Here is a 16,077-nt window from a genome sequence, read left to right on the forward strand (position 1 = left end):
CCAACTAAACTAAACATTTTTCAATCTGCCCTCCGTTATTTACAGTAAGTAAAAACAGACACTAAAATTAAGGGGGGGGGGTGTGATTGTACCTCAGTGGGGCTCACACCGGTTTCTTCATTTCACAGGGCGGATGAATCTAATCTCTAACAAACTAAATCAAATCGTAGTGAAGACACATCACCAATCTTTCTAAATGGGACTGCACCTCTAAGAGCATTGGTACCCCAACATGTCTGACTCTAACGACGTCCCCCCCCCCCCCCCATTGGGTCATTCTTTTTTGCATATTTCTCTCGTGTCATTCAGTGATCAGTACACTTTAAACAGAGCTTCCCGTTTTGTGATAACAATGACAAACACAAATTCTTCATTCATTCTACGTCTAATCTGCCGTGAATGAAATCATTTGACATTTTCAACACTTCTAACTAATCTGAACTTGACGCGTTGGTAAATCAGTGAAAGTTAGTGACGGAGGTTGGGCTTTTCACACGTCATCAGACAGTACGTATGATACAGATTTCACTGTAGGCCGCCAACACAAACCATCCAAACACCAGCAAAATGCTATGATTATCATTTGCATTGCAAGAAACACACCACACCTCTTTCACTGCTCTCATCTGACTTCAGCAGTGCAAGTCGGGGAAGTTGGGGGAATCGTCCTGGGAAACATGCATACACACACACACACACAGCCCCCCCCTTCAAATCACAGATGACTGTTGCTTCGCTCAGTGTGCGAAAAAAGGGAGCAAATCAAGGTGACAGGACAGTCGAAGCCCACAGCACAGAGCGATGGAGGATTAAAGTCACTCAGTTTGTCTTTTTCTTCTTTCTCCAACGTCTTCTGTACTACTGTCGAGTGGAAAAGATCAACCAGAAGCTATGAGCTACTCCAACCAGACAATTTGGCTTGGTTTGTTTTTTTGCAACTGTACCAAGAGACAAAACTAAACTAGAGTTGCTTCATCATTTAACATCGAGAACATATTTTCGACATGTCAAGCTAGAGGCTGTGGCTGAACTCTGGCCAGGACAACAGGTGCACCAGCCATTCAATGAATATCCTTCTCAAAGCTCAAAAACGACCTTCATAAGGCGTATTATCAACATGCTCCCTTGAAGGGGTTTCAAGTGTGTACTTGTTGGCCTGATATGGAGTGCCACAGTGACGGTGTAATACATCCCTCCCCAGCGGAATCATTCACGGGAAGAAAATCCGAAAGAAACGAGGTTGAAAGAAGTCACAGTTAGAAAGTCACAAAACACGACACGTATCAAGCCCTATGAAGCAAAAAGACCCAAAGGAACCACCCAGCTGGTCTGAACGAGGCGGGACGGGCGAGTGGATGAAGGTGGGAGGGTTTTCACCGAGTCCTCCTGGGAGTCTTTGTTTTTGGGTTGTCGTGGTCCAGGTGCAGTTGAGGTCAGGGGGGGGGGTTTTCACGGGGCACAGCGGCTAGCTAACGCCCGGCTTGGTTGAGGTTTCAGGTCTATGGCAGAAGGTCCGGTTTTTTGTTTTAGCAGCAGCAACATGAAGGTTCATCATTATAATCACACTACTACTACTACTACTAATAATAATAATAATAATAATAATAACAATAGCAATGGCCATCTCAGAGTTTAACAGACAAACACAGTAAGACAGAGCAGTCCCCCTCCTCCTCTGAAACCTGGACCGGACCAGGGAGGGGGGGGGGGGGGGAGAGAACAGGAGGTCGTTTAGGTCCAAGTAGAAGAAGTGAAGAGTAGGTCCAATGGCGAGAGGAAGAAGAAGAGAAGGAGGGGAGTTAAACACAACGATGCAGAGGTTTCGTCGGCGATACATCTGCATTTGTAAAAATTAGAAGCGGGAGGTCAAATTTCCGCCAATGATCAACATTTAAGAACCCCCCCCCCCCTTCTCCCTCCCTCCCTCCCATTTGAGGAGAAAGTCACCTTCTCAAGTATTTCTACATGAAGTGGTTATATACAGCAGCACACGAATGAACCCGCACACATAGAAAGGAAAAAAGATTTCAGTGTTTACATCATCAGTTCTTGAAATGCTTCATCGTTTTCCACATTACAGCCCCCCCCCCAAAAACTATATATATATATATATATATAAACCTTGAAGACATCGGGTGGTAAAGTAGAAGTAAACTGGCTTCTGGTGAGAATGTTACCATTCACTTGCAGAGTGTGTGTATGTTTATGTGTGTGTGTGAGGAACTGAAAATGGAGTTGGCAGGTCTGATCTGAGGTATTTCCTGGTGGTCCACATGGCGTCTTGGATGCATAAGTAGCAAGTTGCTCCCTGGGTAAAAGGGGTGAGGAGGAGGACGGGGGGGTTTCAGGTGAGGGGAAAGTGCTAAAGGACACAGAGAGCTTATATACAAGCGAGCACACAAAAAAACCCTCTCTCCTCTTTTTCTCTTCCAGTTTCCATCCTCTCGCCCCTCGGGACTCAAAGACTTTCTTTTTTCCGTATTTAGTGCTATCTGTTTGGATAAGTCAAACCGCTCCTTTCTTTCAGTCACTTGGGAAGAGTAAAAAAACTAAAATGCTCACTGGACTCCCCCCAAAAAAAGAACAAATCAAATCAAAAAACACTTGTCATTTAACAAACAGCTTCAGTAGTACTAATTCAGGGAGTCATTATTTCTTTTTTTAAATTGTTATGATCATAAGACTGCGTTGGCCGGGGGCACCCGTCGATCCAAACTCCCCATGTTGGACTTCTCCACCCAAGTCTTTCTTTTCTTTCCTGAAACCACAGCAGCAGAATCAACAGTCTCTTTTACTCTTCTTCCAGGCTCCTCTCCCTCTTTCTTCCTCTCCTCCACACTCCTTGGCTCTGAGTGTAGTGCTGATTGTGAGGTGCTTCCAGAGAGGAGAGGAAGAAAATTCCTTCAGAGTCCAAATGCTCCTTTTTCCTAATGGATGGATGGAGGTTGTGTTCTAGGGTTCTAGGTGTTTTAGGGATGGTGGGGTTTGGATGCATCATCCTCACTCTGTCCCTCTGTTATCAAAGAGAAGGCAAAGAATAGCAAAAAAAAGAGGTCTGGTGTTCAGGGGACGCAGACGGACACAAAACAAACATAATGGTGTATGTGTGTGTGTCTGTGTGTGTGTCTGTGTGTGTGTGTGTATGTGTTCTCCGACTTTTTCCCCCTGATCAGTTCTGCTGCAGGATGAGGTTCTCCAACTCGTCTGCCGAGCGGAGCAGGAAGGCGGCCGACTCCCGGTAGCCGGCGATCAGCTGACGCACGGCTGTGATCTCCGGTTGGCTGAGCTGGGTCGAGGCCCCGCCCCCTCCACCACCCCCGCTGCCCCGCCCACCCAGGCTGTTGTTGGCGGAGGCAGAGGACGAGGAGTTACTGATGTTGGCAGAGGAGAGAGACTTCATGCTGAGGTCTGTGGGGCCTGAAGGTGGGGTGGAGGGGGGGGGGTGGGGAGAGAGACAGACACAGTGAGGGAGAGGGGGAGCAAGAAGTGAGAGCGAAAGATTGATGAAGAAAAGGAGGGAGGGATAAGGTGGAGATTGATGAAGTGACGGAGAGAACAGAAGAGCCAGGTGTGGCGGAGAGGAAGGATAGTGAAGAGGAGGAGAGGAGGAACAGGGAGAGAAGGGGAAGGAGAGACAGATCAGTCAGTTCAAAATGACACAAGATGGCTGGAATCTCTTTTATCACATGATAGAATGGGTTGTTTCTGCTAACAGTGAGCTAGACACACACTGGATTTATAGGTGGATGTTAAGGGCATGGGCGTACATTTCATCAGTTCAACAGTTGGGGTGGACAATAAACATGAAATTTCTCAAAAGCAATTTTTGAAAGGGGACACAAATAATACAGCCCAAAATTGTACTTGTATAGGATATGTGTAGTTGTGGTATTTTTCGGTTCACCCACTACAACCAACACGGTGGCTAATATTGTAGATCTACCGTTGTGTTGGGCAGCCTGCTTACTGGAGTTCCACAACTACTGAAGTGATTCCAACTTTGTGTGTAGGTGACTCACTCCCTTGCCTCACAGTGGTTTGGTCCACTGACTGAAATCAGGCAGTGGACCAAACCATTGTGAGGCAAGGGGGGGGGGGGGGGCTCAAAATGTTTCTAAACTTAAAACACGTAGCCGCCGAAGCTATGCTGTAGTATATGTGTGCCTCCCCAGAAAATCAACTATATGTCAGGGCAAGTTCTTGATGCCAGTAAAGACAACATTAAAGGGATAGTCTGCAGTGTAGTGTGGTTGATTCACCAAAAGTCACACAATAACACAAGCAAACTTTCTTATGGAGGCAGCGGTAGACCAACAACTCCTGTGTTCTGCGAGGTTAAATGACAGTTCCCCGTGTAAAGAGCTGTCTGACAGCAAGGTAAAGGGGTGAAAATATTCTAGATGTTTTTAGGTGTCTAAAATGTGGTTAGCTGCTGCCCCCGTCCACAGCAGGACATTGCTTAGCTTCCGTGTCGGTAGAGCTAGGCCACTCTTGTGTCTTTAGCTGCAGACTGTTGGACGTCCCGGTGTTGGAATCCTTTCCAGTGAAATACGGCCACACGTTAGACCGTTTAGCTGTCAGCATTTTCACTATGCCAGCTACTAGCTAACGGTAGGCTAACGCTAGGTTACCTGCTGCCAAGTGTAGTGTTAACTAGTGTCAGCTGCAGCGCTGCTTCCGTTGCCTTTAACGTCCTGCTCCCTCTTTGTATTCACTTTCCCCTCTAACTACGATATCTTGTCCATCACCTCTCTTGTCTCCATAATGACCCTCTTCCTCTGTCCCCCACTCCCCGTTCTCTCACCGTTGCTCTGAGCAGCAGCGCCGGTCGTCAGGGAAACGGGGTGTTGCATGGCCGCGCCCAGGCCCGGGTATCCACGGTAACCGTAGCTAAGGCCGGCTCCGTTGATGTAGAGCTGGGTGTCCTGGGAGGAGAAGGCTGATGCGGCCAGGGAGTAGGCGGAGTGAGCGAGGGACGCCGGCTCCCTCAGACCCCCTCCACCGCTGGACGGCTTGTCCAGAGAGATCTGCTCATCCTGGAAGAGGAAACAGGAAATGAGGGGGGTTTCCTTTTCAACAAGCTGGGTGGACAAAAATGCAACTGGTATTAAGAACCCAGGGTTGTGCCCTAGAAGAAGATTATTTAAAGGTCTTGCCTGTAGTGTGCAAAGTGCTTTGTGTAGTCAAGACTGGTAGCCGGTGTACACTATTCGTCACATCAAGTAACGCTTTTTAACTTTAACATATACATTAGACCACACCCACCCACACACTTACGTGATAGGTGTCGAGGCGCATCCTCTTTGCGGCGTTGCGTGATTCGCTCTCGCAGGCGGCAGCCAGGATGTTCTCAGCCATGGCTGAGGTGAGGTGAGGCGGAGTAGGACGGGTCTGCAGACAACATAACCACATCATGGCATTCAATTATTGAGTAAATTAGAGCAACATCTTTGAGTGGATTTTGCATACAGGAGGACACAGACTGGGCTTCTTACATTAGACTGGAACAACCACACAAACACCCTCAGCTGTTGACTGACGTTACAACGGACAAATATCCACAGCAGAGATGTTATTGCTTTTTAGTTTTAGTTTGACTTTTAGGTATTTTATTTTAATGAAATATTGAATATTGAGAACCTCTTATTCTGCCGCTCAACAAAATGCATATGATGATAGTAAAAACCAATCACGATGATTGTTGGAGACCGTCTAAATCCTCTGTTTATTAGGACTTCTGACTATTAGAGCTTTAGATATTGAAAGGAACAACCAATAATGTTTAAGAAGATGAATTACAGATAGATACCTTTCAGTTAGAACATAATGCTTTGGTATGCGATGTATAAAAACTCTTTTGCTGTGATCACGGAGACTGATGCAAGTGTGTTTGAAGGTAAATAGTGTCATAAGCACAGTTCAGAACCCCAGCTGATGCCTCCACACACTGTAACATGGGGCTTCACCACTGGGGGGCAGCAGAGACATTTCACTGACAGTGTGAGGCAGCCTGTTGTCTGGCACACAATTATGGTGTTAAGTCAGTGGTTTTCAAAGAGGGGTCCGGGGACCCCCAGCAAAAAGGTGATTCATTTATTTTCACTATAATTCCATCCATAAGTAACACAATGACAGGATATACGACATCTAAGAGCAGAAAGGTCCTTGACATTAAAATGTTTAGGAACCACTGTGTCACGTGACCGGCGCAGCGCAAAGCCCGACCCAGCTGTCAGTTTCCCGTCCAGCACCTGCGTCATTTAAACAGCAAATGCACCTGCGCCCATCTGTGGCCCATGGGCGTGCTGGTCTTACAGGGAGGTGTGTTCAGGTGTAGGGGTGCACAATATTGAAAAAACTTTGATATTGCGATATCGATGATAATTATTGTGATATCGATATTAATTTCAATATTTTTAAACCAAAAGTTATTTTAGTTAAATTACCAAAGTTATGGGAAAACGTATCAAAATAGATTTATAACAAATAAAACAAGTTTTCTTACAACACAAGGTTTATTTCAACTGACGGTCATATTGGACTGGTCCAACATGTGTCTACAGAACAGGACATGTTCTACTGGTTGGACAGTATAAATATATAAATAAGGTCCATGTCTACAGAACAGGACATGTTCTACTGGTTGGACAGTATAAATATATAAATAAGGTCCATGTCTACAGAACAGGACATGTTCTACTGGTTGGACAGTATAAATATATAAATAAGGTCCATGTCTATAGAACAGGACATGTTCTACTGGTTGGACAGTATAAATATATAAATAAGGACCATGTCTACAGAACAGGACATGTTCTACTGGTTGGACAGTATAAAAGATATAAATAAGGTCCATGTCTACAGAACAGGACATGTTCTACTGGTTGGACAGTATAAACATATATAAATAAGGACCATGTCTACAGAACAGGACATGTTGTACTGGTTGGACAGTATAAATATATAAATAAGGACCATGTCTATAGAACAGGACATGTTCTACTGGTTGGACAGTATAAATATATAAATAAGGACCATGTCTATAGAACAGGACATGTTCTACTGGTTGGACAGTATAAATATATAAATAAGGACCATGTCTACAGAACAGGACATGTTCTACTGGTTGGACAGTATAAATATATAAATAAGGACCATGTCTACAGAACAGGACATGTTGTACTGGTTGGACAGTATAAAAGATATAAATAAGGACCATGTCAACAGAACAGGACATGTTGTACTGGTTGGACAGTATAAATATATAAATAAGGACCATGTCTACAGAACAGGACATGTTCTACTGGTTGGACAGTATAAATATATAAATAAGGACCATGTCTACAGAACAGGACATGTTGTACTGGTTGGACAGTATAAAAGATATAAATAAGGTCCATGTCTATAGAACAGGACATGTTGTACTGGTTGGACAGTATAAATATATAAATAAGGACCATGTCTATAGAACAGGACATGTTGTACTGGTTGGACAGTATACAATAGATAAATAAAGACCATGTCTACAGAACAGGACATGTTGTACTGGTTGGACAGTATAAAATATATAAATAAAGAGCATGTCTACAGAACAGGACATGTTGTACTGGTTGGACAGTATAAATATATAAATAAGGACCATGTCTATAGAACAGGACATGTTCTACTGGTTGGACAGCATAAATATATAAATAAAGACCATGTCTATAGAACATGACATGTTCTACTGGTTGGACAGTATACAATAGATAAATAAAGACCATGTCTATAGAACAGGACATGTTCTACTGGTTGGACAGTATAAAATATATAAATAAGGTCCATATCTACAGAATAGGACATGTTCTACTGGTTGGACAGTATATATATATATATATATATATATATATAAATAAGGTCCATGTCTACAGAACAGGACATGTTGTACTGGTTGGACAGTATAAATATATAAATAAGGACCATGTCTACAGAACAAGACATGTTCTACTGGTTGGACAGTATAACATATATAAATAAGGTCCATGTCTACAGAACAGGACATGTTCTACTGGTTGGACAGTATAACATATATAAATAAGGTCCATGTCTACAGAACAGGACATGTTCTACTGGTTGGACAGTATAAATATATAAATAAGGACCATGTCTACAGAACAGGACATGTTGTACTGGTTGGACAGTATAAAATATATAAATAAAGAGCATGTCTACAGAACAGGACATGTTGTACTGGTTGGACAGTATATAATATATAAATAAGGACCATGTCTATAGAACAGGACATGTTCTACTGGTTGGACAGTATAAATATGGACCATGTCTATAGAACAGGACATGTTCTACTGGTTGGACAGTATAAATATATAAATAAGGTCCATGTCTATAGAACAGGACATGTTCTACTGGTTGGACAGTATAAATATATAAATAAGGACCATGTCTACAGAACAGGACATGTTGTACTGGTTGGACAGTATAAAATATATAAATAAGGACCATGTCTATAGAACAGGACATGTTCTACTGGTTGGACAGTATAAATATATAAATAAGGACCATGTCTACAGAACAGGACATGTTCTACTGGTTGGACAGTATAAAATATATAAATAAGGACCATGTCTATAGAACAGGACATGTTGTACTGGTTGGACAGTATAAAATATATAAATGAGGACCATGTCTATAGAACAGGACATGTTGTACTGGTTGTATATACACTACAGTATAAAAAACAATGCAGTGCACATCTGTTGGCTTAAAGCCAAAGTATTTCCAAGCTACCGAGGAGGAGGCATTACCCTACAGTCACATTAGCTACAAGAGACAGAGACAATTCATTTTCAATGGGAGTGGCCAGAGCCATAGAGATATAAATGTCATAGACATTATAAATATATAATGTCTTTCTCTATCACTCTGGGAGTGGCCGTTTGGCCACGAGCCAATCAGAGTGAAGGCAGCGCGAGGGCAGCGTGATGTATGTAAGTGGCTCGAGCGAGTCGAAGAAAATAATTCAAGATGACAACGCTTCAGGACATTGTATTTATGTATATATCTGATATGTTTGGCATTTCATCTCATATATTGTGTTACTTTTATCGAGAAATAAATACTTTTAAATCCAAAAACGTTGTTGTGACTTAACAATACCTCTGAAGTGACTTGACGTCGTTTAAGGTAGCACCGAATTTCTGTTTACTGTTGCCTAGCAACCAGGGGTAGGCTAGGCACGCCCAGGAGCGCCCACAAGTGAGTGCATGTCGCTCTCTTTAAGCTAATGTGACTGGAGGTTCCTTTTGGCCTCTAAAGTTTCCTTTCAATCTCTGTTATTTCGTCGTCTCCCAGAGCAACACTCATTTTCTTACTTCTGTGTTCTTTCTGCTCCACTCTTCGCTCTCTCTTCAGCTCCTTTCTTTTCTTTCGCTTCGTTTTATGGTTCTGCGGAGGCTCCACGCAGCTGATGTTTATACGTGCTCTGGTGTGTGCGTCGAGGCCATGGTTGAGCCGGCATGTGTGTGTGTGTGTGTGTGTGTGTGTGTGTGGTAGAGCGAGGAAGAAGTGAGAGAGTGACGGAGATTATCTTCAGAGTGAGTAGCGACTCTAGAGTCATAGTGAGAGAAACAAGGTGTCTCCCCTGTTCTTTCTGACCACGGTGGGAAATCTGGAGCAGGAAAAGTTAACCCTCTCCTTGATGTCATGTTGTTGATGGAGAAGGAGAACCAGGAGAAGTTAACCCTCTCCTTGATGTCATGTTGTTGATGGAGAAGGAGAACCAGGAGAAGTTAACCCTCTCCTTGATGTCATGTTGTTGATGGAGAAGGAGAACCAGGAGAAGTTAACCCTCTCCTTGATGTCATGTTGTTGATGGAGAAGGAGAACCAGGAAATGAGTCAGAGGAAATCCAACGCTACCAAGTGATGTGTATTTTCCGATAGGTACATCACAAGAGTAGAGACGTAACAAGAGGGGAAACTCAATGGAACTGCAGCGCCGCCATCTTGGACTGAATGTAACAACGTTCTGTTGAGTTTCACCTCTTGTTGCATCTATACTCTTTGGGTACATGTCGGGTGGGATGCAACGCAAACAAAATATTGCGTAATTATCGCGAGACTTTGTGTATAATATCGCGCAACGTGATATTGCGATAATGATATTGAGTCGATATATCGTGCACCCCTATTCAGGTGCATTCTGGGCGTGCTGGTCTTACAGGGAGGTGTGTTCAGGTGCATTCTGGGCGTGCTGGACTTACAGGGAGGTGTGTTCAGGTGCATTCTGGGTGTGCTGGTCTTACAGGGAGGTGTGTTCAGGTGCATTCTGGGTGTGCTGGTCTTACAGGGAGGTGTGTTCAGGTGCATTCTGGGTGTGCTGGTCTTACAGGGAGGTGTGTTCAGGTGCATTCTGGGCGTGCTGGTCTTACAGGGAGGTGTGTTCAGGTGCATTCTGGGCGTGCTGGTCTTACAGGGAGGTGTGTTCAGGTGCATTCTGGGCGTATTGCTATCTTGAGGCAGTGGGAAGTGATGGCACCATTGACCAACAAAAACCTGGTCTAAAGTCAATAACGCAGCATTTCATTGTTATTTTAACAGAGCATTAGTAAAATGCTCCTATCCTCGTGCACAGCGCGTGCACACTATGCTTGTTACACACACAGGGACGCACAGCAGCACACACACATGCAGAAGATTACAAATAAAAATATTACGGTGCTAATCCTCCATCATAACAGCAATGCTCCAAGGTCCAAACGCGCCTGGCTTTTAAAGGGAATGGGAGATGATCTCTGATTGGTTGATTGCATGTTACGCCCAAAACACACCTCTGATTAATGAAGACACTAAGTACAAGCCTTTTGGACCATGCGCCGTCAAACTAGCAAAAGTGGATTTGGACACACCCTAAACGCACCTGCACCAGGCGCTTAGATCATTAAATCAGGGCCCTTAGTCTTCATTGCAGTGGGCTTCTCCCGGTTAGGATTCCTTCAGTGTTGATTGTTGAGGAGGTTTTTATAACCAGAGGTCTCCTCTCCAAAACAAACTGATCATGAAAATAATGGTGCTAGACAATCAAACAAACCAGCAAGTACAGTACCTCCATGCCGCTCTTCTTCATGCGTCTGCAAGATTTGAGGTAGGTGCGGATGCGCTTGCGGGCGCGTTCCTGGAATTCAGGGAACTGTCTGCTGCAGGACTCGATGATGGCCTGGATCTTCTCCTTAGGCTGCTTGGAGATGGGAACCATGCGGTCCAAGTTCTCGTCCACAAACAGACGCACAAACATCTGCAGGAAGACAACACAGCTGTTAGAGAGAGAGGGGGGGTGGTGGGTTCATCACTATACCCATTACCTGCAGAAGTTGACTGAAATGCAGTAAATGAAACGTTGATGAGCGGAGCTTTATTGTGTGTCCTTGTCTTTTCTTGTCTGTGCCATCACGTGACACTGAATGAATCTTTATGAATATCCTGAGACGCCGTCTATTGATCCCAGCGGGGGACAACACGCCGTCTCGGACTTACGTTGAAGGCCTTTAGTCTCTCGGGGTCGACTCCTTCCGTGTCGTTGATCTTGTCGTTGTCGTCGTGGTCGTCGTGGTCGTCGTCGTCGTCGTCGGGGGCGCCCTGGCGCCCCGTGGTCAGGTCCTCGGCACCCAAGTCCATCTTCACGCTGTCGTAGCTGCCACCCGAACTGTACTGGGGGGACTGAACGCACAGACACGCACGCACACACACACACAGACACACACACACACACACACACACACACACACACACACACAGACACACACTCCTGGATAAGCTTTATGAGGAAAGATGAACTCCTTTACTGAATCTCATTGTAAACAATCACTTTGTGTGTGTGTGTTTTTGTGTGTTTGTTTGTTTGTTTGTGTGTGTGTTTTTGTGTGTGTGTGTGTGTGTGCGGTCTCACCTTGCCCCCGTAGTCCCTGCCGTCTCGGTCCAGTCGCAGCTCGGCGGTGTGTGTGTGGGACTGGGAGTGTGTGATGGGAGTGTGCGCGTTGTGTGTGTGAGGGGTGTGCGTGTGCGCCAGCGGCAGAGGCAGGGCTGGGTGTGGAGCCAGGGGAGGTTTGGCAGCCAGCGGGTACTTCCTGCGGAGCTCCTCGGGCGCGCTGGGATGCAGCGCGCCAAGCAGGGCCGCGGCCGCGGTCGACACGGTGACGGGCAGGTGTGCGGCGGCCAGGGGCAGGCGCTGAGGGGGGGCGTCGCTCAGGTTCATCGGCTGCTGGTCCTCGGGGGATGAGGAGGAGGACGTAGGCGTGCTGAAGTCCAGCGGGGCGGGACCACCGTTGCCGTTGACCTTGGTTTCCCTGACCATGGCAGCGTCCGTCACAGCGGAGGAGGGAGGGGTCAGGGCTGGCAGGCCGTTCCTACTGCCGCTCTCTGATGAGGAATCCTCTGAAAGGAGAGGGACACCTTCACTTTCACAGACCCACAGACTGCTGTTGCTTCTTGTTATGCACAGCTGTGTTTTAGTGGGATGTGATAAGAAAACAAGGATTTCCTCACATTACCATCATATATATATATATATATATATATACATACATACACATATATACTGTATATACGTAGATACAGCATTGCTGTTCATTGGAGCGATACGTAGATGCGGCCGCTGAAAAAAAATAGAGTGGTGCGCGACCTCTGGCGCAGCCTAAACGCACTACCCCCATTCAAAATGAAGGGGAAGACCTGTCTGAGGACCGCCGCAGTGTGTAAATGCAGCCTTAGTCCTTGTTTTATATTCGGCCTCTTCTATTGCGCCCTTTCTCTTCTTATTTGTCATTTCTCTTTACATTATATAAACAAAGTTTGCTTGCTAATAGAAGACGAACTCCCAGTTGTTCTCCCCCAGGCTTTCCATAAGCGTGAAGGCACCCAGGGAAGCTTGTGATTCTGCTCACTCCCTCAGGCCAACTCTACAGTATAATAACTGGACGGCCTCAACGTCCAGAAAACCAACTTAGTCAAAAGCAAATACTCAATGAATTACTAGAATGGCAAGTCCACAGTTAGCTTTGACATTTAGCCCAGCCTATGAGCTCCATACATTATGCACATCATCACGTTTTTAATTATCATCATTACCATGCTTATGTTTACGTGTATGCAGAAATGGAACTTCACTGGTGTGACGACAACATGAATACAGGTTACTTATTCTGTGTGAAAAAGTCATTAACATTACAGATGTAATGCGATTGCTGTTATTTGTGTGTAAATACACACATACTGTACATACTATTTAATGCCCAGCAGATGGCAGACTTCCTTCATGAAGTGTATGAGATGCTAATAATCTGTCTCGGCTTCTGTTCTGCTCTGCAATGGTTCATGAACATTTTATTTCTCTATGCTTTACTCCTGGATTGCATTATGATGTATTTTGCTCTGTTTGTATGGATATCTTTAACCTATAATAGCATAATGCAATCCACTGTGACAACATCATAAACTACAGCCTCACAAATCATCTTCCAACACCTCTCTGACGGTGTTTGGTGTTTTAAGCCCCCAACGTCGTCTTCCAGGCGGCACTAGGATTAGGCTATGGTTATGGTTAGGGTTAGTGTTAGGTGCCTTGAAGTCGACGTTGGGGGCTTAAAACACCATCGAGCCTCTGTGGCAGCTACAGCTGTCTCACAGCTGGAATGAAATTGGGGGGCAGTTACTGTCTTCCTGTGGCCAGCAGGACTCTGACAGAGATGACTCTGACAAAAGGAAACCATCTCCAAACTGCCTGCTGCTGCTGCTGGGAGGAAAATAATGACTCCTCAAAATATTATAGTACTCTGAAGCCACGGGCCACAGGGTGCGCAAGATAACGTTGTAGCCAAAAAATGGTTGTTTCAAGCATGTGTAGTTTGTCCAAGGCACCAGAGATGTGGTTTTGTGTTCTATGTGGGAGAGGCTGCATGCAGCTGCTGTGGAGGCTATTGTTCTGGGCTGAGTGGAGCAGGGCCTGTTTATTTGATTAAACCCATCCAGTCTGCAGCCGGACCAGACAATAACATAGTCAACACCCTGCATTATGACAGAGGCCCCTCCCCCCACCTTCATCCCCTCATCATGATCACCACCAAGCTCGTCTTCCTCTTCCTCCCGTCATCGTTATTAATGCCACCTTTTTACAGTGGACTGTGGAAGGCAGTCAATATTCCTATGTAATGCTAAAAACTAAAACCTTTCGCTTTAAAACTTAAAGTGTGCCATTCATGCTGTCCATCTCGACCGCTCCAACACCTGGAGCGTGAGTTATAAATGGACGCTGTGGCTACATACGTAGGTACGTGGAGACAGGGACCCTACACCGTAGCCTGACGTGCATCTCTCGAAAAAATTTAACTAAACGCATGTGACGCATGTTGCTCGGCCGTGGCCACAAGATAAATCTGAGGGGTTGGGAGGAGGAAAAAGATGTGTATGTCTTGGCTACTTCTTTAGAACTTTAACTGTAATTTAAACGAAACCATCTTACACGTGAATCTCGACGAGGGGATCAAAATAGACCCTCACCCCTCTGAGGGGTCCCAACCGATGGTTTCATCTTGATCTGAAAAGTAACTACAGCTGTCAAATAAATGTAGAGGGCTAAAAAGCACAATACTTCCTTCTGAAACCTAGTGGAGTTTAAGTATAAAGTAGCGAAGTAAAGGACCTTAAAAATGTACTTAAATAGACATTGCTTCATTTTACTTTGTGTCTATCTATCTTTAAATGGACTCTCCTCTCATGTCACACTTAACAAAAGGGGTCAAACTGGTGTTAAATGCTTCAGTATTTATTGCTGAAGCAGGTTCAACATCTCTTTCTCTCTCTCTCTTTGTCTGTATCTCTATTTTCAGACAGACAGGCTACTAAATAAGTGATCGTGGAATAAATGGTGTGTGCCAAGGAGTCCGCCTGACACACACACACACACACACACACACACACACACACACACACACACACACACACACACACACACACACACTTACTTTCCTACTTCCATAACAAGAAACAGAGGAAGGATGGAGAAACACACAGACACATTTTAAACATTAGCTTACATGTAACTTACACCCACATGTATTGTGGTTTACTGTTTAATTGGAGTTGTGTTCATTTATGTGCACTGCGATACTCCCAGCATCACAAACAGATGGAAAGGCATGAATGGCGAGATTTTGAGTGATGAACATAGACAGAAGCTGAATACGACAGAGTGGAAAGATCGGATGAATGAGTTGAAATAGGAGCAGAAAGCGTCTCCAATCGAGGATGATTGCAGGATAGAGAAAAAGATAAAAAGAAGAGGAGGGAGGTAATTTGAATGAGTCAACAGCACGAGAAAAACGCAGGCGCTGGATTGTGAGGAAAAGAAAGTGATGCATGGAAAGAGAAAGCGAGAGAAGGGGCTGAGGATGCTATCGACTGTGTCATTCATTGGGTGGTTGGGAGGGGGGGGTGGAGCCCAAACCGCTGCATGGAGACAGGGAGAGATGGGTAGAGAGGGTGATACACTATGGAGGGAGGCACAGCCAGGCAGAAGGAAAGAGGTCAGCAGGGGGGGTGGGAGGAGTAGGCGGGGGAGAGGGTCATGGCTCGGGGGTGGGAGCAGCAGGAGGAGGAGAGAGAGGGGATGGAGGAGAGGATGAGGGAGGATTGAGATGGGGGATGGGAGGGGGAAGGGTGAAGAGAGACTGAGTCAAAGGGACAGGCACGTGGGAGAGACTTTTAGATTTTACTGCATCTTCTTTACCGATCATACATTGTTAAAGTATATCTCACTTTACCATATATTTATTTGGATAAGTATACAGCATAAGGCTGCAACAAACGATTACTTTTATTAGTCAATTAATCTGTCGATTAATCTGTTGATTATCTGAATAGTTTTTTGGTCTATAAAATGTCAGATACAGCTCTAGTACAGTATGTTGTCTCGTATAGAGCATATCCATTAGTGTTGTAATATGCAGACCATTTGTTGTCTTACAGTCTCCAATATTACACTTACATCTTAAACGTGGCCTGATTTGGAGAGAGTGGAAGACAAATGAAA

The 16,077-nt window shown here is 44.9% G+C and overlaps 1 protein-coding gene across 2 annotated transcripts in view; it reads right to left on the reverse strand.

Annotated features, from left to right (window-relative positions):
- Nucleotides 1-2,744: 2,744 nt before the first annotated feature.
- LOC144521412 (nucleolar protein 4-like) overlaps nt 2,745-16,077 on the reverse strand; it is a 134,035-nt gene continuing 120,702 nt past the window's right edge. Inside the window, exons 6-11 of one of the 2 annotated variants that reach the window (XM_078255978.1) lie at nt 11,941-12,425; nt 11,529-11,711; nt 11,101-11,289; nt 5,278-5,391; nt 4,805-5,036; nt 2,745-3,408 (exon numbers count right to left, since the gene is read on the reverse strand). In XM_078255978.1, coding sequence (XP_078112104.1) covers nt 3,170-3,408; nt 4,805-5,036; nt 5,278-5,391; nt 11,101-11,289; nt 11,529-11,711; nt 11,941-12,425 — 1,442 coding nt within the window. In that variant the 3' untranslated portion in view covers nt 2,745-3,169. Of the gene's footprint in view, nt 3,418-4,804; nt 5,037-5,277; nt 5,392-11,100; nt 11,290-11,528; nt 11,712-11,940; nt 12,426-16,077 lie in introns of both variants that reach the window. The other variant, XM_078255977.1, reaches the window with a different exon arrangement.

This window comes from Sander vitreus, chromosome 7, assembly GCF_031162955.1.
Source record: "Sander vitreus isolate 19-12246 chromosome 7, sanVit1, whole genome shotgun sequence".
Lineage (NCBI taxonomy): Eukaryota > Metazoa > Chordata > Actinopteri > Perciformes > Percidae > Sander > Sander vitreus.